General features: G+C 37.0%; 1 protein-coding gene across 1 annotated transcript in view; it reads right to left on the bottom strand.

The window, feature by feature from the left end:
- The window catches only part of LOC107558027 (death-associated protein kinase 1-like), a 72,198-nt gene that overhangs the window by 36,936 nt on the left and 8,955 nt on the right, over positions 1-26,307 (bottom strand). The window contains exons 3-5 of the mRNA XM_016241626.1: positions 7,173-7,394; positions 3,008-3,146; positions 2,083-2,212 (exon numbers count right to left, since the gene is read on the bottom strand). Of these exons, the coding sequence (XP_016097112.1) occupies positions 2,083-2,212; positions 3,008-3,146; positions 7,173-7,394 (491 nt within the window). The remainder of the gene's footprint in view (positions 1-2,082; positions 2,213-3,007; positions 3,147-7,172; positions 7,395-26,307) is intronic.

Genomic DNA, 26,307 nt, shown 5'->3' with positions numbered 1-26,307 from the left:
CTCTTATTTAAGTAGTCTTACTTTGCCCTACATTATTCACATTTTCATAAACCAACCAAGAAAACATTTGATATTTGAATGAAATGAAATAATTCCATTAATATTTGTTATGGTATTTCATGCTTATGGAGGTAAAGCTTACTATAATTTTCAGTTCAAGTCTGCATTAAATAAAAATGTTAGTGCACATTACTAGTCTTGTAGTAAAAGTAATCTGTGAAGCATCTGACACACTTTTGGGAAAATGCTTCAGTTTCAATTTTCTAATGACTAATCTTTAGCCAAGTAATTTACATGGTTTTATATATCAGCAACTCACAGATATGCATATGTTGTTAGACCTGGATAAGTTATCTACCATACAGATTACTGTATATATTTAAACATGCAAAATATAGTTTTTAGCATTAAAACAATGCTTATTACTTGTGTGCATCTCCAAACAGTCATATATGGCAGCTACACATATGATAAACTCTTTCTAAATATATGGTCATGTGACAAAAATAATGCACAGTCTGCAAGAGGAAGGGGGCGACGCAACCTACCCTACACTCCCTAACATTAAAAAAAGCCTGCAAAAATGTTTAGAAATGCTAAGTCGATGGTAGGATATTTTTGTTGTTTCTAACGGTATGAGCTGTGAAATGAGTCACTGCTTTCAGAGGATCTCAATCTCTGATGTGTTAAAGAAGAAACGAGGAAATAAGTCTGAGGTGGGAGGGATGCTGCTGCTCTCTACGCCTGAGAATTGACTTCGATTTACTACTTGTATTATTATGCACTATCGAGGTTCGGGCATTGACCAGGGTTGGGAGGAAGAAAGCTGCTCCTTAACCCTAAGGTTTAAAAAAAAAATCAATGAAGTCATGCTCCTGTAATGGGCTGATACTATTCTGGGATTGGATTGGATTAGTGTCTTCCGAACCAGGTGTCTAGCTTGACCGGATTCTCCTCCATGAAGCCTGAACATAATTTTGAGCACTGAAATAGACTGCACTGTGGGTTAGCTGGTACTTGACTGTGGCCTTTAGTATTGTGTCTCTATTAAGACTGCTGTATCATCACCGCCTGCAGCCACACTGGCTGCCATTCAGGTAGGACTGGATGTGATGCCAATGGCATAGAGGGATGGAGGTGGTGTGGGTGTGCATGTCTGTGTGCTTTCTGGGATGGCTAGGGGCTTGTTCACGTAAAACGTGACTGAAAACAGCAGAGCTGACTCATATTGTTGTTAAGTAAAAACAGTAAGATTTAAGGAAGGTTGTTTTGTAGCTGTACGCAAAATACCAACCCAAACACATCAATACAGAACACCATTTAAAGTCCAGACACACTTGACTGAAATAATATTTCTCTTAAAAAGCGGTTCATTTAAAAGCCTATGCTTAAACATAAAATGCATGTCTATGCCATGAATTTCTTTACAAAAATGTCAAGTGTACATGTGCAATACAATTTTATTGATAAATCAGATATACATCAAATAAACACAATATTACAACGTACAAGTGCACAAAAGGCTACAAACGAACAGCGCGCATCTGAAGTGTCTCTGAAGGAAATAATGCATTATTTATCGGCTTTAAGATATCGGCCAAATTTTCTTATCAGGCCGATACCGATAACAGAAAAAATGAGCATTTATCGGCCGATACCGATATGGTGGCCGATATATCGTGCATCCCTAATATAATAATATACAAATGTATTAATAATAATAATAATAATAACAAATCTAAAACAATATAATGTACTGTATAATTATAAAATAATTTTTACACTATATTCTACAAATCCATATTTATAAAATTATAAATAATTTCTATATTATAATTAAAAATATATTATTACATATTAAAATTCATTTATACATGTTTACACACACAAAGTTTATGTAACTATTTGAAGGATTCAATGGGTAACAAAGCAGTGATCCATGGTGTTTCTTTACAGTTATGTCAGGCTTGTGGTTCAGATTACACATGAAAGGAGAAAAGAGGATTGGACGGAGGACCATAACAATACGAGTGGGTGTAATTACAACACATCTCTATAGACTGACCAGCAGATGACACTGACCTACAAACTCCGGGGTACCAAAGATGTTTTTGAAATCATTGCCAAAATCGATCTTGTGGGCCAGGCCAAAGTCAATGAGCTTAATGCGTGGGTGAGGCACACTCCGTTTCAGCAGCATGATGTTCTCCGGCTGAGAGAGATGAGAACAGAGAAAGAATTGGAGGGAGAATGCAAAAGACAGAATCAGAGGAACTAATGATAGGTATGGAACAAAAACACAGCAGGAGTGTGTGTGAGAGAGAGAGACAGACAGAGAGAGAAAGCAGGAAATCTGCCATAACACATGGAAATCACATGCAAAGCTACAGAAATGTTCACTAGAAAGCGCAGGCATACTCAAGCCAGTCAGTAACAGATCCCTAACTGGACATTCCATAGAAACAATACTTCCTTCAGTGGGCTTTATTCATGCACAGACTAATCTCATAAAGCTCCAATGACTTCAAAATATTTAACAGAAGTGTTACAGAAAGCTGTGTGGATGACTGCTCTGAAAGCAGTGGATCCAATTACATAAACACCGTTGCTTGACTATTTTATTTTATTCTTTAGGTCACTGTTAAGTTGGTTAATATGAATGTTGGCTGCTTTGAAGTTCATTTTTCAGTTAGACTGATTATTCAGGTTAAGTGATTTTAGTGCGAGGTAAAAACTCGATCTATATCTGAAACTTTCAAAACAGTGACTACTAGAATATTAATGCAATTCTGCAATAAAACCTTTCAAAAATTACATCGGGAAAAAAGGACTGAATTTATGACCATCCTGAATTTAGCACTGCCCAGCAATTATGTAAAGGGTGGAAATAAGTGGATAACCAACAGGGAGGATAAAAGCACCTCAATTGATTTGTTGTGGCTGGTTCACAGTGACGGTAATCGCCACAGTCTGGCATTGGGGGGGAAACTCAAACATGTCTCAGTACCTTCAGGTCAAAGTGGGCAATCTGTTTGGAGTGTAGGTAACTGACTCCATCCAAGATCTGTTTGAGGAACTCGGTGGCCTCCTCTTCACTCAATGACTCTTTCTCAGCTAGAAAGTCAAAGAGTTCCCCTCCTGCCACACTGTATAGAGAGAGGACAGATGTTGACACTTGTAAGATGCTACTTATTTGATAAACTTAATTTAACCAGGATCAAATTAATTGAGAATTAATCACAAGAGTGAGCAAGATAGCAGCAAAGAACACAATAACAAGTTTCATGCAATTGCCAAATCAGTTAAAAACAACTGAAATTTATAAGATTTTGGAAAGAAACTTCAGCATTCACTGAATGAAATAAAATGATCAGAGTATCAAATAAGAATTTAACATCTTAAATAAGAGATGACTATAGTGTAACAAAATATAAATAAATAAAAAAAAATTCACATTAAATGAGTCTAGCTTATTAAACAGAAGAACCAGCCTCTCTAATGTTTCTGAGTGATTCACTCTGGCAGAAATGGCTGTTGGCAGGGCTATAATCATGGCTTTTGGGAGAGGACCAACAGGATCTGGGCATATATTTATTCAGCAGAAGGAAGCTGCACACCAGCTGCACGCTGATGACATGATAACGCTTGCTGCTAATGGTGAGATTGAGCAAGTGCAGCGACGAGCCACACAGCTGCAAAAACACCGGCGGCAGATATGGCTCTATGTCCTTCACAGAAACAGAAAGAAAAACACCAGCCCCCACCCTGAACAACACAAGTCTCGTAGTCAGAAGACTTGTCTAGTCCTCATTACAGCTTGTTCTGGCAAAGAACCAGCCACTTGATCAAGAAGAGACCATCTGATCGACATGTAAAGAAAGCAACAAACCGCCATTTAGAGTGGCTTATTCAAAAACAGATTAAACTACACTAAATTAGTTCTTCCTCAAACTCGTTCATTGTGTCAACCTGCTACCTTATAAACACAATTTTGTTTCCACGCAAACTGATAAAAAGCCCTGTCTTCACTTTTCGGAAGTTGCGTAGTGCCAGCCAATCAGATTTCAGCCAGCATTTGCCATTGCTGTATGCCTCAGACAGTCAGTGAAAGAACTATGAGTGGTCCATAAGCGTGCCATCTGAGACTATAAAAAACACTATAGCTTGTAACTTCTCACAATATTAGTTGGTAGCACAAAGGTTTAGAGAGGATGCCAAATGACCTGAAAATGAGACTTGACTTTCAGTGCAAGGTCAGGATTGTGTGGTTATGTCCTTTAGCAAGGTACTTAACTCCAGATGCCTCAGTTAGTAAACAAAATAGCTTCACCGATGAGTAATGTGCAACAAATATAAGCTCAGAACATAGCTGCATGGACACCCTTTGTAACATGGAATGAAGAAGCAAAGAAAACCAGTTGGGTGAGGAGACACTTCAAGAGGTTCAGAGGAAAGACACTTCCTTCACATAATCTTTGTCTAACAAAACAATTCTGCTGAAAAGGTTGAGGTTTAACATTCCAGACACTGATTCCGTTAACACATTTATCTTGTGTACTTACTGAATTGACTAAATTGCAAAATATCAAATTACACTGAACAAAATAATAAACGCAACACTTTTGTTTTTGCCCCCATTTTTCATGAGCTGAACTCAAATATCTAATACTTTTTCTATGTACACAAAAGGCCTATTTCTCTCAAATATTGTTCACAAATCGTTGGATATACTGCCAAATTCTCTGAAACGTCTTTGGAGATGGCTTATGGTAGAGAAATGAACATTCAATTCACAGGCAACTGCTCTGGTGGACATTCCTGCAGTCAGCATGCCAATTGCACGCTCCCTCAAAACTTGCGACATCTGTGGCATTGTGCTGTGTGATAAAACTGCACATTTTAGAGTGGCCTTTTATTGTGGCCAGCCTAAGGCACACCTGTGCAATAATCATGCTGTCTAATCAGCATCTTGATATGCCACACCTGTGAGGTGGATGGATTATCTCGGCAAAGGAGAAGTGCTCACTAACACAGATTTAGACAGATTTGTGAACAATATTTGAGAGAAATAGGCCTTTTGTGTACATAGAAAAAGTCTTAGATCTTTGAGTTCAGCTCATGAAAAATGGGGGCAAAAACAAAAGTGTTGCATTTATAATTTTGTTCAGTGTACAAAGCACCATTTAAATAATTGCATATTTCAAAACCTATTAAACATTCTGCTCAGATAATGAGGAGTTACACACAATGTAATGATGAGTGACTGAGTGATGATTACATGAATCCTTGATAATTTTGACCTTTAGGTCACATTTAAGTTGCTTGCAATGTTAAGACTTCTTGTTGGTTTTCAAGTTAGACTGGTTAATCTAGGAAGTGATTCTTGAAGCCCAATAGGGTGATACTACATCCTAACATTGTACAGCACCAATAGAGTGCAACACTTTTACAGCACAGCCTTGGTTTCTGAAAGTAGATTTCCTATCTATCTATCTATCTATATATATATATATATATATATAAATAAATATATATATATATATCTATATATATATTAGGGGTGGGCAAGTTAACACGTTATTATCGCATTAACTGTGCATTTATTGAATGAGCACTGTGCAATGTCCGAACTGATTGCACTATTTTATGTATAATCATTTTCTATTCTTAACTGTTTTAAATTCATTTTAAACCTCTTAAATACATTTTTTAATCATTTTCAAAGTTTTTAAACTCCTTGTTTTATTGTTGTGATTATTTTTTATTATTATTTTATTTTATGTAAAGCACTTTGAATTAAAGTGCACTTTTGAAGCACAGTGGAGTGCACCGTTTTGTTAACTTTGTGGTTTATTATTTTGAGTCGTTTGGGACGCGGTAACACACGGCCCTCTCACAATATATTGCTTTACAGATCTATCACTTTTGCCGCTCAGAAATGTTAACGCAATCATGCTGCACGTATCAGAAGTTCAGCGCTCCGCTCACACATGCGTACCGCGCCCGAGCCCAACTGAACCGCGCTCTGGCCCACCTCCTCCAACCAAGCCAGGGCCGACTAAACGAACCGGGCTTCGGGGGTCAAGCGCTCGGGCTCAAAACATCTAGTGTGAGTACACCCTTATTCTCCCGCATCCCGCACACACGAGTCTCTACACGCCCGCACTCGCCCATCAAATGTTGTCCCGCGCCGCACTCGGTTGCGTTGGGTCCCGCGGCAGTGCAGGTCTCTACTCGGAAGGTGCCTGTTATAATGTTATGATCGAGGCTCTGGACTCTGAGCATAACTTGTTTTTCTATAACAAACTATAAAATATTTTCTATAAAAACATTAATGCCCTGGCAGTGGCAAAAAGCTTGTTTTATATTTAATTTGATTACATTAATGTTATAAGTTGAGATTTACAAGAAATATTTTTACTGCTACAATGTAAAAGGAATACTGCTGTAAAAAAGCACCTTATTTGTTTAAAGTGTTTGCAAACCAAATGTTATTGCACTTTTGTTCATATAGCAGTACTTTTAAATGAAAAAAGTGCACAATACACTACTTTTGAATTCATTACTGAATTTTGTTCATAACAATGAAAATCATGCGATTAAAAGCGATAAAATTTTAATCGTTGCCCAGCACTAATATATATATATTTAAGCGACGTGACATGTAGCCAAGTATGGTATAGGACGCAACCCTCATCAAGAGGTTATGTAAAATGGTGGTTATATCCGCATTTTCAAGACATATTTTAATGTATGTACAACTTAAACTTTATCAGTCAAAGGTCTTTGTTTTTGTGTACCACTATAGTTAAGACAGTACAGACATCAATACATATCTTTTCTCTTTGAACACATTGGTAGTAGTGTATGATTGTGCACAGTACAACAAGCTAAACTGGTTCATCTACTCAATGGACTGGTTCTCCTCAAACCCCCCACTGTTGACCTTGTCAAGAGTTTGCTTTTTATGTAAAGGTTGGTGCTACTGGATTCAGTGAGGAGCCCTTGAAATCTTCTTGTATAGATTTATTTATACTATCATGTTCCAGAGCTCTACAAGAGGCATGTACTACTACAGGTACTACAGGTTCATGTACTACTAGTGTCTGTTACCAATCTGAGTTCTTAGTTTTTAGAAATGGCTGTAAATGCAAGGAAAAACAATGACTCACAGCTCCAGGATGAGAATGACTTCGTTCTTGTTTTCAAACACATTGTGCAGGGTGATGACATTGGGGTGCTGGATTTCCTTCAAGATGCTGACCTCCCTCTCAATGTCGTCTTTGGAGACCCCTCGCCGACTGGATTTGCTGCGCCTTTTCTTGATAAATTTGGCTGCATACTCCACTCCAGTACTCTTATGACGGCATTTCTTTACCACAGCAAACTGTCCACTGAAAAAATAAATAAATAAAACAACGATTGTTGTCATATTTAAGCACTAACAACCAAATATTCAAGAGCCTGGTCATTCAAAGCACATAAAAATTATTTTACACAATGAATAAAAATGGACCAAAATAGGACTAAATACATATATCATTACAAAAGTCTTAAAGGTTCCATATTTTACACCTTTCTGGAGTTTTATTTTAGGTTTTGATGTCCTTAAGTATATATATTTTCGGTATAAGTACCAAAAACCATCTCAATATATTTTTACAGCTCCTTTCTCAGGAGCTCCGCTGAGAACAGGACGATTTTGGCCTGTCTAATTAATATTCATGAGCCTCTCTTCTGATTGGCCTGTTGTTTTCTGAGTGACGCATGGCCAGGCCAACCACAGGTAACTAGGGTCAGCCAACGTCACAGCGCTAGCTGGAGGCAGCAAAACAAAGGGGAAACTGGAGGTGGCCCATTCAAACCAGCGCAGATTCGGCTTCATAAGGAGCTTAAAATATCATCTTGTTGTGATGTTGGGTGCCAGAATCGACGTAATACAGCCTCAAATTAGAAATTTGATTGCATATCTGCTGCCACTGCCAGACAAAAAAACGACGACAGCTGTGGTTAATAAAACGAGCAGACTTGTTGTTACTACAGATTTCTTGCCATATGTCTATGTTTCTTGCATCTCACGTTTATGTCGTGTATGAAATAATGTCTGTGTGCATGTGTGTAAAACAACAAACTGACAATTCATAAATAATCATTTGTAATTGTATATACATTGTTGTGATTAATTGTGGCTGGAACAATAATGTAGCTGTAAAAATAGTTTCCTGCTGACATTGAAATGTAAATACATCTTCATCAAGACTCGATAGACATGGTGAGTTTGTTTTTACTATTTCCTGTCAGATCATCCATCCTTTGAGTGAGAGTGTAAAGTTACAGGTCGGCCGATCTGGTTCCGTGGTTAAAGTTAACCTTTTCGACATGTTTCCATGTTGTCGTTGCTCAGCAATAGCATGGACGCGATGTTGTTCTGGGGGTTTGGCAAAAGGAGAGTGGGACTGTAGGCGGAGCTCAGGGTGGTGACTGTGTAGTTCTGACGTCAACTTTTTACGGAAGTCACAACGGTTCGTGAAAAATCACAGCTACTTTAAGCAGGCTGTGTGAATTTTACTGTGGACTGACTGCTTTGAAACTTATATGGTAGTTACATAGCACCTAGACCTCAGTTATCATGAAAAAAGACAGGAAATTTCAGTTTTGACAATATGGGACCTTTAACATTAAGCAGAGGTTTGTTGTATAGCATTTCAGAACAGTAATATTCAGAAAATGACATGATGCTTTAAAATTAGAAGAGAAACTGTGTTAATTCAGTTTTGCTCCTCTATAACATATTGCCAACAGGCAGGACTCCACATTCCCCTTTGATATGTTCCCATCTTAGTCTCCTTAAGACACAACATGCTTTCTGAACCACTGCCAGAAACCAACAGTCACCCAACCTGAACGGTCGCAAATCGCCAACAAGATCAAGTCAAGCTGACCATCACAACCACATTTAATCACTAATGTCAAGCTGTGTAAGAATTATTTTTTAATGACATAAATAAGGCCCATTACTACAGCAGATTAAACACAAAACAGCATGATAGCTATGTTTTCCCACATACTGTAGATATTCAGTGCTGTTCTATGGATAATATTATCAGGGTGGATAACAATGACTCCCACGCTATGCCATTCAAAAGCATCACAACAAACACACCAGTATAATACACCGACAAGTACATTTGGGCCCCTGAAGCTTAGAATTCTGCCAAACAAGCAGCATATATTGTGAGGAATTTCCCAATAGGATCCTCTCAAAATGTCACAGCTCTGCAACACTTCTGGCTCTTTTTAATGTGGCTGTTATACAGCTGTTGGGAGGTTTCCTTCCACAGAAATAACAATCGCTTTTGGGCAAAGAAACAAAAAGCTAAACAACACGGGTAAGGAAAAGGGATCCTTGGGATGGGGCTTTCTGATGCAAATGCTCTACCTTTTGTCACCCAGACAGCAATCAGGCCCCACAGCAATGACAGTACATTTTTCTAAACATTAAACATTGACTGTCAGTCTTTATTCACCTGTTTCTCATTGTTTCTCATTAAAATTAATTAAAGTAAATAGTGTAAATTACATCGCTAATGTCATAGAATTGCACATTGTAACGCAGTGTTACAACGTGCCCCATCTGCGCAACTGGAATTTAAAACTGGTTAGTGTCTTCTGCTAGTAATCAAAGCATTAAAAAAAACTATCTGAACTGATAAATAATAGATTGGAGATTAAAATAATAGCAGATTTGTCTAATTTTAAGTGAATAATAAAAACTGAGATAAAAAATTTACTTAAGCCAGAATTTAAATGTTACTATGGTAAAATAAATATTCAAACCACGTGTGTTACAACTAACATCCCGTTACTTTGTGCATCGCACTCATCGCAAGTTTATTGTTCAATTGTTAAATGCCCTTACATATCTCTGTCACCATTATAAGTGTTTGATCACCACATTTGAGTGATCATTGTAAAAAATGTGTTTATGTACTGTATATATATTCTGTTTATGTATATACTGTATTCTATATATAGTACCAGTCAAATGTTTGGACACACGAATGGGAAAGTGTCCAAACTTTTGACTGATACTGTACTATAATATACACAAAGAATATCGGCCGATATATCAGTATCAGCCTTTTTTTTACTCCCTAATATCGGTATCGGCCCCAAAAAACCCATATCGGTCGGGCTCTAATTTTATCTGTGGCCTGAAAGGTTCGGAGAAAGCAGACATCCTCCCCGAGTAATCTTAAAGTAATAGTTCACCTAAAAATGAAAACAGTGTAATCATTTACTTGCCTTCATGTTGTTTTAAATGCATAAGGCCACCTCCATATAACACAAAATATGAATTTCTGAAAAATGTCCTGGCCACTTATTTCCACATATTAAAAGTGAATGATGACTGGGGCTGACAAGCTCCAAAATGACAAAAAAAGTATAATAAAATTAGTTTACAAGTCATATATTTTAAAGCCACTGGAACTCGTGTAAGAAACAGACTGAAACAACCATTCATAATCATAAACTTCACCTTCAGTAGGAGGATAGTTCACACAAAAATGAAAATTCTGTCTTCATTTACTCACCATTATGTGTTCTAAACTAGACTTTTGTGCATCTTTAAAGGACAAATTAAGATATTTTTAATGAAACCTGACAGATTTTTGTCCCTCCAATGAAAGTTCTTTCCACCAAATCTGCTACACTTCAAAACGTTCATACAGACATTGTAAAATAAATCCATATAAATTTAGCGGTTTAATTCAAATAACTAATGACAGAATTTTCATTTTTGGGGTGAACTATACCTTTAACCACTGCAACCTTAAGTCCATTCACAAACTTGATCCATAAGATCAAATCATTTATACCAGTTTCATGAATTGAATCAACCAATTAATTGAAAAGATTTGACAGAAAAAATATTTTACATACAGGACATTCAGAAGACAGCATTGTCACTAAAAATGTTTAACATATCAGTCTGTTCCTCACATAAAGATACTGTATGGCTTCAGAAGACTTGAGTCATATAAGTCACTTATGATACTTTTCTGAGATTTTGGAGCTTGGCTGCACAAGTCCTCATTTACTTCCATTACGGAAGAAAGTCATAAAGGTTTAGATAAACATTTTCATTTTTGAGTACTTCTTTAATGAGGGACTAGCACCCTAAACAACTCTCTTAGATTGCTAATATTAAGTTGTATTGCTATTTTCTGTAGACTATTATAATAATAATAAACAATATTGCACAGGCTTGGGCACATTTCATATTTCAGGAACTGAATTAAAAAGTCCTGAAAATCATCAAGTCATGCCTCATGGTTCTGACAGCGTGGCTTTTGGCATTCAGGCATGTCTAAACGTTTTTGTCAGTGACACTCCTCAGTGAGAGGAAGGCATGGGTCTTCAGCTGTGCCAGTTTCCATAGCAGTGCTGGGGGCAGGGCAGCGGGAGAGGAGGGGGTCGTGTCAGCTAGAAAGAGGCCTGCGGAGCACAACGGTCCATGGCAAATATCGTCACACATAGCCCGGCAACCGGCCGACAATAGACATGGCATATTTTTCTCTTCTACGAGGCATGCAGTTCCCAAAGTCCTTTTCAAAGCTGTTTCTGTCTGCTCTGAATGGGAGATGGGGCAAATGTGCATATCAAGATGTCAGTATGGCAGGGCTCTTGCGCTCCTGAAATCTGGAGCGCCATGGTGATGAAGAGCCACGGCAATCACAGTGGACATTAAAGAGCTTGCCCAGAAGCTCTTTAATGTCAGAGTGGGCACAAGAAACACATACAAGATGGGCACAAGATGCAGGATTTGCACAAGATACAAGCCCCAATTATCAAGGCTGAAGCTGACATGGCATCCATCTAGTGTTAGGAGTTAGGAGTCACTCAGGTTCTGCTTTGAAGTAATGAGTTTGGTTCAACTATTGTCATTGTGGCTGTAATTCGCTTGATGGTATACAGGCATCCACCCCAAAGTGAAGAAAATGTTTGTTAAAAATTATCTTCTGACATGAGATTCTAATATTATAAGAAATATTTGCTGTATGATTAATCACAATAGTTTGACAGCTCTGTATCTTTTAACGTTTTTACATAATTCAGCATCAAGTTTGTAAATACAATGTGACATACACTAAAAATGTAAAGTAAAATTAACATTTTTGGAGCATGATTTACATTGAAAATACTGTCTGTCTACTTCAAGATTACTTCAAAATTTACTAGCAATTTCAGAATGAAAATTGTTTCAAAGTACTGTCTATCCTACACCAATATTTGTTCTGTGTATATGAATGAAACTTCACAGTGTGAAAGGATGGATTTCTCCAAATACAAAAATCCACATCAGGCATCAGCAGATGTTTGTGCACAGAAAAAGCAAGAACAGTGGAACTTTCGAGTAATTATATTTAATTCCACTGTCATGGGAAACGCAACTACAGTACATCACATGACCCCTTTTACATTGTGCACCAGAATGCACAACTTCCTAGAGGGCTGGTTACTCCTTTATAAAATAAAGTTAAAGAAAGCATTGTCAAATTAAAATCTCTGATAAAGTTTTCCAGATTCATAATCTGGATTACAACCTGGGACTTGCATCACATATGAAACAGAATGAAGCATAAAAATTTAGGTCAATAACACTATCAATGACGGATTATAAAGCTGATCCTCAATAATTAACATTTACTCATAGTGTGGTAACAAAGTATCTTGAGGGAGTTTGAAGTAAATCAGAATCTAAATCATTAACACCATCTCTTTGCAATTCTATAGCAAGAGAAAATGCTCAGATTTATAATTTTTTTTTTATCACGAGACAGATATTAGATGTCAAGGGCAGAGCAAAGACATAATAAAGGTCAAATGTGAATAGATCAGACCCACTGCCAAACAGTCAAAATATGTTTTTAACAATAAAAAGGAAAGCAAAAATATAAAAGGACAACTCAACTGGCCGCTCTGAAGCAGCGCTCCATGACTGAGGTTATGAACGAGCCTAAATGTCAACAACCCATTCAGTAGAAAATCCCGCTCTGTAATTATTCCCATAGGATCCTAAGGAGAAACCCCACATGCTTTAAGTGCAAGTTACACTCCCGCTCAACCACAATGAGGCAAAATAGCCTATCATTAATGACTTAATTTGCATGTTTATATGTAAAGGACACATCAAAAATTATGTAAACAAAGCGGGCCAGCAAACTCAGTTTTTACTCCCAGACACACTATTGCGAGGGATCATGATGTTCTTTGTTACTTCTTTGGAAAAAGGCTTCCAACTTTTGCAGTGAAACATGAGCAAGGTTGTGGAGGAGGGCTGGAGGGAGGGATGTGAACAGCCTCTGTTTCCCTTTTATGTCCTGTTTTCTGTGTACCTATCGCAGTCCAGGCCTGACTGAATAGATATTTAGGCCAGGAGAGTTGAGACAGAGAGATTTGCATTACTCAAAAAACATGGGTTTTTATGTTGATCTGGAAAACCACATTTGCAGAGTGTGTTTGATTCAGAGCCACATTTCCGATTTTAGGGCACCCGTATTTTGTGCAAGCCTTTATTATGAGGATCACTGTTAATTTTTTATTTGCTCCATCACCTACTAAAGTCCAATCCCCATTCAAGCTGAGAAGCACACGAGTTCTCATAATGTCATTACACTATTTCCAAATCCAGTGCTTATATTAACATTTTTAATTGTCTTCTGTTTTTCTCCTACCACAATACATACATACATAAAAAATAACTAAAATAAATGAATGTGTACCTAAACACATTAAATATAAAATTTATATAATACATCATTTTATATAAATTTAATTTCCAGTAATTTAATTTCAGGATGATCATTTTGGCTGTATGATTTGGCATATTATATGATATGTTTTTTTTATTTAGTCTGCTATCTTCTGACTTACTCAATTATGGATCATTTTGAGCTTTCAAAAGTGTGCATCAAAAGCAATTCTGGGTTGAAATGAAATCACAAACTCTTGCCCCGTTACATTTTGTAATAAATGAAGCTTTATAAGATGTGCAAATAAAACCAGGGGCCCGTTCTTCGTACGTCGCTAACTCAGTGAGCTGGATTTGATTGTTGACAATTTGGCATGATCTTGGATTGTTTGGCTCTTCGAAGCTCATCCCGGAGTTGCTGTCATAGCAACAGGTCCGTAAGCTTAAACGTGCTCGGGAGCAGGTTTATTTCATGTAAACAGGATTAGATTGCATCTTTTTAAGCAGAATTGATACTTAAAATCTGTCCGCTACTTTATAACAAGAGTACCCTACTAATCCAGGGACAATAATTTAAAATAATAATCATTTAAAAATTAATTTAAAGATAATATAATACTGTTGTGTAGACTTTAATACTATAGACACAGCCATTTTTTCTCACTGAAAGATTTATTCGTCATAAAATTATTACTTCATAATTGTATTAGGTCTTACACACATGCTATACAGATAATGTAGAGTCGTGCATTAATTTGAGTGATGACAGCTATTATGGGAGTGGCTTGATGGAGCGCAGGAGATGCAGACAACATGATCTTGACCCTTAAGAAACTTCAATTAATGCTGTCACGTAACAAATCTGTTCAAATATCAAATTAAATGAATTGCTAATTACTACATTGAAATAAAAATGTAAAGCTTAAACAAATATTAAAAATCAGGAATATAAATAATTGGGAATCATGTAAAAAATTGTAATAAAATAAAAACAGTGCACATTTCATTTATCTATTATAAAATGTATGTAGTTTTGTTCGCTTGGCTGTTTCCTTATAAAAGTCCAAAATTTGTCAAGTTTTTCATCAGGCGTCTTTTTTTTATTATATGATGTCATTACATTGCTGTCTTACCGCCAGCCAATCGCTGCATTGCTGATCGTGGTTTCGAGTATCGATACATAGCCCCTTTTAAACCAACCCATGAATGCGCAATTATCTCAGATAACTCAATCCAGCCATACTAATCATCAACAACAGGTGCGTTCGAAAGAACCGAATTAGCCGGATCCTGATTAGCGCGATGATATCATCATGGATGTGACATTTCATCTCGTAATAAGCGATGTACGAAGAACGGGCCCCAGAGGTCTCCTTGTCAGATGGGAAGCCTTTATTGTGTAACGACGGGTTGAGAATGTGCATGAAAGAGCAAATAAAAAAGGATGGCAGGTAGAAAAACTGTTAAAAATTTGAGATCCATCACTAAGTGGTTGGTTCCTAATAAAAACACAAATGCCAGGTGCACTCAGTGCCATTAGCGTAACACACACAGACAGTCCTAACCATCCGGCACTGCTCTGGATGAATATTTAAGTGGGTTAGCGCAATCTGAATACAGATTCCTTGTGCCTGAGCAAGCTTTTCCCAGACAGGATTTGAATGTCATTGTCAAAATCCCCAGCATTAGCCTGACCTGGTGTCATGGCAAGATCACCTATATGACAGCCAAGAGGTAATGAACATAGGCAATGATGAACAGGGGGCTTAATCAAATGCCACTATTTTCAGGGCTTGTTCCTTTTTTCTTGGTTTCACTATTGTACATTTTGTCTTTTCTTCCATTTAATGCATTTTCTTCCAAATGACCCTCCCTTCTGTGTGCAGCTGAACACCAGTCCAGGTTGCCATTAGGATTCAGAGCACCTTTGCTGTGCTGCACAGCCATTATGCAGCATTTCACCCACGGAGAGACACACAGATGTCTCATCTCTTGCTGACCAGAGGGAATATTTGTAAATGCTATGTAAAGAAGATGCAGCATACATTATTGCTCTATTGCATATTTACACTGAAGTCACAAAAGACTGTTAATGTTTGATATTTTTGTCTTTAATTTATAGACAGACACAATCAGAGAGTACCTTCACACTGCAGAAGTAAAATGTCTATTCTAGTCATGAAGCATTTAAAGGGATATTTCATCAATTCTGTCATCATTTATTCAGCTTCTTGCAATTTCAAACTTATATTACTTTCTTCTTCGCAACAAGATATAACGTCCAATCTACTCTTTTCCATACAATTAAAGTGAATGATGACGACCAATGTCAAGCAAGATTTTCAGTGAATAACAACGCTGGCTTAAGAAAACTTGAAATACAATAATAATAATTTTTACAAAGCTTTTATGGTGTTTTTATCCCTTTGAAGCTTAACAGCTCTTGGTCCCCATCCATTTTCATTGCATGGAAGAGAGAGACGTAAACATTCTTCTAAATATCTTTTTTTAATCTTTATATTCGATAGCTTTTGGACACAAGGGTTGAGCGATTCTACTGTTAAAAAGATACCTGCTACCTGAGTTCTAAGACTGTCACTGATTGAAGATCTCTACTAAGAGACCTCAGAAGAGCCGCCCTCCTGCTGTTCTTAGACCAGGCTCAGTGAAGCAATATGAGGAAAACGTAGCTGGAGGGCAGAAGGTAGCCATCCTTCTAATCTGCGTCCCCAATCCTGCTGTAATCCACATCAAAAAGAGTGATGGGCTCATCAAAACACTTTAATACCGGAGAAAATGTCAGAGTACCGCGAATAGTGACCCTTGAACCTGTTACTCAGCCTCATCGCTGACTCCTCTGCATGTGCCAAAGAGGAAACACTAGACCAAGCCACTTTACACTGGGACTGACAATTAATTGTCCATCTGATCTGAAGCCATGAGAAATGCAAGCGCACAACAGTAAATCCTAAACACTGCATAAAATGAATTCAATATTGAATGACTGCAGATTACAGCTCAGAAAAGTGCGCAATGAGACAGCTGTCAACACTTTTTAAAATGCAGTGTACACATTGTCGATAACGAAGGACACCTACCAATTTTGCACGCTAGCTTGCTCATTTGAGCGGGAAATTGAAAAAGTCAATGGAGAACAAAGCAGAAGAAAAAAAGACAAGAGACAGTTCCTTCTTTCATTTTCAGAGTACAAACCACACATTGATATATTACAGTTGCCTATGAACCAGACGAGTACGGTATTCTAAAAAACCGGCAGACCACCGACCTTGGAACAAAACAAAGCTTGTACAATTCACAAGAGAGATCTGTGATGCTTACCGGAAAGAAAAAGATAGTGAACATTGACGGTAAAGAATTTTTCTCCAGCAAATTCAAGACGCAGATTTTTCCAGCTCTAGTTTCATTCCCTATGGTGTCACCTCAAGGAGTCATTATCAGGTGGCTCAGGGAATGTGTTTACTTCCATTTTGCTCCCATCAGTATGTTTACACTGTGCAAACCAGATGCATTTTCACCTGGTGCCAAATCAACGTCATGCAAGCTTAGAATAGCAACAGTGAGGTGAATGCGGTCTCAAAGGCCTCCATCCACATGTGTGAGGGGAAAAATCCAACCAAGAGTTTCAACTTAGCTGGGACCCAACAGCCAAAGACGAGAAACTCACAGGAATTAAGCCATCTAAAAATAAGAACTGCAATACAGAACTTGTAAAGTGTTAACTGCAGTTTTGTGTTAGTTAATTTAATATAAAAATATATTTACTCAAATCACATAAGTCTATGATTAAAAAGAAACAAAAAATAGTTTAAAATGTGCTGCTTTTTATACATTAATTCTTTGGAGTATTCATAATCTATTCTTTTGGTTTTAGCTTTTAAACCATTTTCAATAAAGGTTTGATTTGGAATTCAATGACTCTAAAAAATGGCATGTGGTGTAACCATAAAAAACATTTTTTAAATATATTTTTCAAGGTAAAAAGAATTTGTTTACAAATATCATGAATTATTAACTCATAAATATCATTCAAAAATATTATTTAAATAGATTTAAATATAAATGCATGAAAAATATGGCATTTTAAAACTGGAAGTAAAGCAGCTAAATAATACGTTTAAATAATATATATATATTTTTTTACTTTTAATTATGCTTATTTCTTCAACATGATATCGGAAAAATGTATCAAATATACCAAAAATATACCAAAATGAATTAAAAACCTGCTCATCGTTGTATTCAAGTCAATGTATATATGAATTAAATGTTACAAATATTTCTGAATAAATTAATAGATAAAAAAACAGGTCATTGACTCATAAACAAAAGACTCAAAACATGAACACTATAGTGTACTTTTCAGATTGGCCTGTGTCTTTGTCTGATAATAACTACTCTGTATAATCATGTCGGCTGGGTTTCGACCCTTGCAAGCTTTACTGACAAAGCAGCTTTTGTGCTGGCCCACCATTGGCTCGTCAGGCTGGTCAGCGGGGTGCCTGACTGGGTAGCACAACACCAGCCCCGAGATTGCTTTCAGCAACCCCCATATTATTACACCCAAAGAGCCCCGCGATAAGAGTGGCTCATAATTTAAGCCGTTCTGATCCATAAACAATTTTGAATTCTGAAAGCACTACATTATCAGGATTACCATACAGTTTATCCCACCGTTTATTGAAAGCCTTGCACTTTTGAACTTTTGAGCAAGGGAGACACACCTGGGAATATGGCGCTCTTTCAGCCTACCCTCATTTCCTCTCACTTGCTCATGTCTCCAGTACAAGCCGTAATTTATCGAGACTTAGAAAACAAAGTTGCCTCCTGGCAGCAGATCCTAGAGCAGCCAGCGTTCCTGCCAAACATCTACTTTTTGAACCATCATAAAGGGATGGAGTGCAACTTGGTGTGTTTCAGATGGTGGGGCACAACATTAGCTGTGTTAGCTGGCTGGGGCTTAACTAATTACAAAATCTGTACCGAGAGTAGACTGAGGATGGAGTTGACTACTGAGGTTAAAACGGCATGAAAGTAACAAATGATGAAGGCACTGAGCCATTAACAGGCTGCCAATAATTTGCCAATATCATAGAAGTCCAATTAGCTCAAACCTGCCACTCATGTACACCACACAAAACTAGAGACACGACTCGAATCAATTTCAATAGAGTTTGCTGTGTTAGCATGTTGCTAAGCTGTTTCAGCAGCCATTACTCCAGTCTTCAGTGTCACATGATCCTATTGAAATCATTCTAATGATATGATTTGGTGCTCAATAAATATTTCTTATCACTATCAAGGTTGAAACAGTTGTGCTGCTTAATATATTTGGTTAGTATATATATACTTCTATTGCCCCCCGATTTCATGTGTTAAAACTGTGAGTCAGCATTCCCAACTTTAGACATCGACAAGTCCATCCTTACAAATGATTATCTGTCCAAATATCTGTCAGCTGTACTAATCCAATAGCCCACAAGTTCAAAATGATTTTGGAAACAGGAAAGACTAATTTCTCCCATTTAGTTTTTAAGTAGAAAGAGGAAGATATAAGCTTCCCTGCTTAAAAAACATTGCTATTTACCACCAATTAGATTAGATCACTAGTTATAAAACAGCTTGTGTGTGATTGTGCTGTTCACGATCAAATTATCTTACAACCTGTAACAAATGCATGGACATTCCTACAGCAATAATCGACTAGTAGTAAAATACCAGTCTGGGTTATCTGGCTTTAAAAAATGCATCAGTGACGACAACAGCCTGCTTCTAAATACCTGCAGTTTTCAGTATTAATTAGAATTGTCATCCAACTGAAAAAAAGTAGAAATTGCAAAATGAATGATTTTAGAAATGCTGACTATACAAACTGGTTGGGTAGACCAATGTGAATGCTGTCAGATCAATAGAGTGTAAAACAGCATGAAGATCACAGGCTGTAGGCCAGGCAATCTGTCACTTTTCCAGGAACCGAAAGAACACTTTTATCAATAAGTTGCATTTAGCAAATCCCTTTTATCATTGTAGACTCAATGTTTCGATCTCAACTTTAGAGTTGAGACCCAAACTTGCTTTAAAAATCTGATGTTTTCTGACTACATTTTAACTTAAGCATAGTCAGTTTCTAGCATAATGAATTTGAACTTGGATTATTTTAAAACCCTCTTAAGGTTTTATATCACCACTTGCCTTACAATTCCATACATTAACAAATATTAAACCAAAAAGCAAGTGGTGGCTTTGTAACGCAATGCCAAATATGCTCAGTTAAGTCAGTATTTTATGTAGCTTTATACTCAAAGCGATCCTTCTGTCTTCTGGAAGGAATCTGGCAGAGTCTGAACTGACTTTTTCTAGCCTGCTGATCCAGTCCAAGTGTAATTAAATAAGCCTTGTTTGTGTCATCCCACGCAATTAAATGTGAAGATTTGGAGAGTTTTTAGACTGTAACACAGGCACATTACACAAAAAATCAACCTACTTTCTCAATATTTCTCAGCACTTCAACAGAATGAAGTGACCAGAAGTATCAACTATCAAAGCATGTCAGCAATATGCACGGTTACTCATATATACTAAGTGGCAGTGGTGGGACTAGATCTATATATTTTTAACACAAGAAATAAGCCCGTTTAGATGTGCATAATTTGAAATGATAATGTATGTGAGTCATATACTGGTTCATTAGTGAAAAATGAATGTGGGTGGACAGTTCAGAGAGAACGGAGCCCACTAATCTTTAGCGCCCAAACTGCACACGTTATGCAATATCTCTTAGTGCCGTAGTGCCACACAGGAGTAACCAAGGAAACAGAGCTGTGGTTAGAGTAAAGCTGACACTCTCTGAGGTTTGAGCTGAGGATATTAGGACTTTAGAGGAAGATCGTCTGGGTTTGCGTGTGTACAATCAGCAGGAGCTCATAATCGATCCTTGTCAGAGACAGGTAACACTTGACTAATGTGTACTTGTCAGTTCACACTGCATGAAACATGCTGCCAAACATTCACTCTAGACATACAGTACACACAAGCCACATACCATCATGTTTTACCTATAATTTTAACTATTTGAATTTTATCAATAAAAAAATATCTACACTGGAAACGTCGCAACTGCACATAAACTCAGAATGTTCACTGACAAACCAAATCAACTCAGGAACAACAGGAAAATTAATACTAGTAGTTTATTTTCAACTGAAATCCATTGGTATAAAAAAAAATGTACCAAATAAAATGTATTAAATTCAAATGTATTAAATGTAATAAATTCAAATAAATTATATTTAAAAATAGTGAAATAATTTTACATTATAGTAGTACCGCTTCAAGTATGTACACAGAAGTAACTCTAAGAAGTTTTTTTTAAATACATAAAAAAAACAGTGCATTATATTTTTTGTTTCAAATGAATGGGGGAAATAAAGTGGCTAAAGCAGCTCTGCAGCATGTCAAAAATAAGTGTCTGCCAACTTATGGAGTGTTACAACCTGTGTAGACAGTGTACGCTTCACTGCTGTGTTGTTTAATCAAACAGAACTTGTCAGAGGAAGTGAAACAAACACATTCCCTCACAAGGAGAAACAAAAGGTTAACTCCCTGCACCGTCTCTTTTTTTTCTTGAGGTATATGACTAATATCTTTTTTATTATCGTTTATTACAGCATCAGGAGAAGTCTTCACCCCTCTTCTGAAGGCATTTGACCAGCTCCAGACTCACTCTCAATGAGGTGTCTTACACTGCGTTATGGGTTACTCCGGGGTTATGAAACCCTGACCCGGAGCAGGGTTGACATGGCTTTTGTGGTGCCAAACTTGTGCAGTGTGAAACAACGTTATGGCTACATGCTAAGCAACAGACACACAATTACGTGCCTCATATTCACGTGCTTTTGACAGTCAAAGAATCACCACACATATAAAGTCGATTCAGCATTTGTCAAATTGTGTGACAGAAACATGTGAATTGGAGTGAAAAAGAGAAAAATTAAATAAAACATTTGAAAGAAATTAATACTTTTATTAAAAATGCTGTTCTTTTAAAATTTCCATTCATCCTAAATATTAAGAAGCTCAAATGTTTCAGCATTGATAATAATACAAATAATAATAAATGTTTCTTGAGCATTAAATCAGCATATTAGAATGATTTCTGAAGGATCATGTGACACTGAAGACTGGAGTAAAGGCTGATGAAAATTCAGCTTTGTCATCACAGAAATTAATTACATTTTAAAATATATTATTTCAATATTTTAAATTGTAATAATATTTCACAATATTACTGCTTTTATCGTTTTTTAATCAAATAAATGCAGCCTTGGTAAACTGTAAAAGGCAGAGAGCAAGGGTGGGACACTTTTCTAGAAATAGCTTAGGGCTGTCATAAAGACACCTATTTCAGTGATAATTCAAATAGGTATCTTATCAAGTGACATTTTATGTTCGGCATTCCCAAAAAAAAACACACACCGTCATTTCTCTTTTGATTTGTCCAGAAAGGCATCTGACATGTCAGTGGAATGTAATGTTGTCCTTTCCAGAAGATTTAAAGACACAAAGCACACATTGTGTGAGGAGGCACCGGGGGCAAATGTGTACGACCAGGTCTGAATTAGCCATTACTACTCTTAAGTCCTCAAAATCCCGCTAAAACATAAGCTCGCATTTGTAATTCAATCAAAACGGTGTAACCAATCAGAAAATCAGCACTGTCCGATTAATTGGCCATCTCCTATCAGCATGAAGGACTTCTTCTCTTTGTGTCACACATTCAGTCAATCAGAGCTTGTTTGAGGAAGCGTTGCTAATGGAGGAAGCCCGACAGATGACCGAGCCTAACTGATAGCTACGCATGGAAAGAACCGGATAAATAGGTGGTTCCCATAGCAACCCGGGGAGGAGACCTGAAGTCTGCTGTAGGCCTTATCTTCCAAATGCCCTAATGTAGACAGAAACTGACATTCACCTGGTTTCGACAAGTACTGCTTACTGTCAAGACATGAGTGTTGAAAGCACATTCTGCGGCCTCAGTATTGACATCTTAACAGTAACTGGGGATACAGTAGCTCAACCCCCTCCATAAAAGAATAATTATGATGAAAATAAGAAAGCTTTTAGGAATGTGATTAGCCAGCATTAACTACTCTGGACTCACTTCAAGCAGCAATATGAAAGAACTGTCACAAAGTATCTCTTGCCATTATGAATAGGGTCAAATACTTTATCTAAAGTGAAAACAAAGAATTAAAAAGACGCTAAAGGACGAGCAAAATGATCAATAAGACAATGACAGTGGCTTACAAGATATGAAGAAAAGCACTTGGTATCCAGCACAAGAATTCTGAATTCCTTCCACGACATCAATTCGCCAGTAGCTTAGCAACAGCATTAACAGTGCTGGTGCTGTGAGATCTGTGAGAAGAATTCATAACATGTTCACACAAATTTATTGCTGAATATTAACAAATGTTTCTGAGGAAATGTTGTTTCACAGCTCTTGGCCAAACCACCTTTGAACTACCAAGATGCAGCCTATCAGTCGCAGTAGTTTGCTATTAAGAATCATGATTCAGGAGGGGAATCATTATTCATATTCATATGCTAACACTTGATATCACATAGCCCTATCATGGCTGATGCTCAAGATCATTAAGAAGACTGCATCATAAAACTTGGCACTGAGGAATGAAGAAGTGTTGGTTGTGCAAATGAAGCCAATTAATCGACTATGATCCACTGTAGCAACACTTCCTGGACTCTGCAAGGGCTCTCTTGTGTGTATGACAACACTGTGGGACATTAAAGGGGTGCTTTTTTAAAGATAATTTTTTTGTGTATTTGGTGTAACAGAATATGTTGACATGCTTTAATGTTCAAAAAACACATTATTTTTCAAATAATGTACATTATTGTAAGTCCTCTATGCCCCGCCTCTCTCAAACGCTTCGTTTTCTACAAAGTTCCTCCTTCCGACAAGCGCAGTCTGCTCTGATTGGCCAGCTGACCCAGTGCATTGCAATTGGCTGAACACTACAAGCACTCGTCGGAAATGTAATGCCCCTTATCATAATCGCGAGCTTCATCTTTCAAAATAAATGTAAAGACAGCCTGAAAGGGGAACAGAGTCTTGTGACAGACACAGTTAAGACAGCTGACTCCACTGTCATGTGTCATGTGTCTCGCTCTCTCTCTCTCTCTCTCTCTCTCTCTCTCGCGCACACACACACACACACACACACAATGCGCAAAACTCCGCATTTGAACAGTCAATAGCAAATACTTAAACTAATAACAAAACAGTTGCTGATTCAGAAGCGCAAGATTGTCATAGCAAAGTCAGAATTACGTCCTCTCTTAGGTTCACGAAACGGTCGTCCATAAAATGCATTGCTGTTCTGTTGTAAGTAATCTTAAAGATTCCTAAATACATCTACTCCCGGAAGGCCAAATAAAGTGCTTTTGCTTTCGCCTAGAAACACACAGCGTCTCCTTGACATGGCTGCTTCAACACTAACTGCGGTTACTGAAACCACGCCTTCTTTCTTTGCGTGAACATTTGGGCGCCATTATGCAAATATTTCCACATAGTGAGGTAGATATGTGGGGTCGTGTTAGAACGAGCCGTTTTAGGGGGGCGTGGCAGAGTCTTAAATTTGATAAAGAATATCTCTTTGGTTTCGAGACTTTAGTCTTTGCAACTTCAGGGATCTTATCTATGCACAATCAGCTTGTAACACTCCAAAGAGAAAGGAAAACTTGAAATCGCATCATATGACCCCTTTAACTATTGTGAGCAGCTGCGATAAAACAGCAATTATTGGTAAAACCTAATAATACCCACAGTGGCGACGACTCTAGCAGGTGGTTTGATTATAAAAAAAGTCACGGTGAATGGTTTCAAAATGTAAATAAGAATGGTTTTCAATGGTTTCAAAATGTCATGCTCATTATGAAATAAGAACTAGTTAGAAATAGGACATATAAACAATGTGTAATAAAAAAATAAAAAAATGAATAAAATTCAAATGTTATTAAGCTGAATATTATAATCTTACAGTCTATGCAAGTCAGCTGTCAAAGGAGTGACCACAAAAAGTAGCCAGGTTATTTTGTACACATATTTAATTGTGTAAACACTTGCCAATGCAGGCCACCAGCTGCATGACGCATTAACGCTCCCCTGTATCCAAGCTCATAGCATTCTCCTGTTGACCAGGTTTCTGTTAATCACAGGAAACAAGAACCAGACCCAAGCAAGGAGGTCTACAATACCACGAGAAATCTATCCGTTAGCATTATCATTCATCTATGGTTGTAGCTCAGCTAGGACAGGAAGCAAATTTGTAAATTCTGTAAATGCCATGGGACTTTTCACTTTGAAGCCACAAATGATGGCTGACAATGCTGATTGGTTAATGGTCCTGGAAAAATACACAGTTACAAATTCTTTACTAGTGACAACAATAATGTATTTACTAGTGACAACAATAATAAAATGTGAATGTATTTTAACATTTTAAGAAAATTAGGCAAAATTATCTCTCACATGTAAGATGTAGGGATGCAATTATTTTACTATTCTGGCTGAAAACAATAATCCAACAACTATTTAATCTTTTGGTCAATAACTGATAAAATACTTTTTGTCTAAATTACAAATAGGCCTGCCTAATGACTAATAGGGATGCAACGATTATTGATTTTGTTGGTACGATTATTGTCTGAGGAATAATCACAGTTTTACGATTATGACGATTATTATGCATTTATTCATTTCCCAACATTACTAATGTATAAAATCACATGAACACTCTTTAGATATTAAAGTGTTATTTATTGCTGGATTTTGAAACAGAAATAACACAGTAACCAACAATACAGCAAAAAATTAATAATAAAAAAGATAAACAAAAGTCCATCTCTCCCATTGGAATTAAAAAAGGTGACCTCTGCTCTGTAAACATCCATGACAGTATTTCTCTTTTGAAAATAACAAATGGAAATAGATCACAAAAGTATTTAATGTTTTCCGTTTGTACATTCTTGACATTTCTTTTGGACCTGAGGTAGAGAATTTGGAAACATGGTGAAAAAAAATATTGTTGGTTTTTACTTATGAATAATACTACAACAGGTATAGTAAATAACAAAGTTAATGAAGTAGCCTGTTATTAATATACGACTAACATTAACTTTATTTGTCTCACAGGGGAAACTGTTACTAATGATGGAAATAAACTGAAATATTGTAATCAACTGTCATCCATACGTAGCCTATTCAGTTTAATAATCTTTATAATAATTCATATGATTTTACATGTGGCCTGAGAAAATCATGCCTATTATTTTGGTTTGTGAGATCGGAGATCACGCTGCGCATGTGTACAAACATTCAGGAGGACACAAACTTCTTGAGAATGCTGCCCCGTGACTTTTATTAATAAAATAGATTAATAGCCTACTGGAGAGAGACACAGACGCAGGTAGGCTAATTCACACAGGCAACTGTCACCTCTCGCTCTCTCTCT

The sequence above is a fragment of the Sinocyclocheilus grahami genome, unplaced genomic scaffold (assembly GCF_001515645.1).
Source record: "Sinocyclocheilus grahami isolate Dianchi unplaced genomic scaffold, SAMN03320097.WGS_v1.1 scaffold629.1, whole genome shotgun sequence".
Taxonomy (NCBI): Eukaryota; Metazoa; Chordata; class Actinopteri; order Cypriniformes; family Cyprinidae; genus Sinocyclocheilus; species Sinocyclocheilus grahami.
Note: the sequence above shows the minus strand (reverse complement) of the source record. Positions and strands in the feature narration are given on the sequence as shown.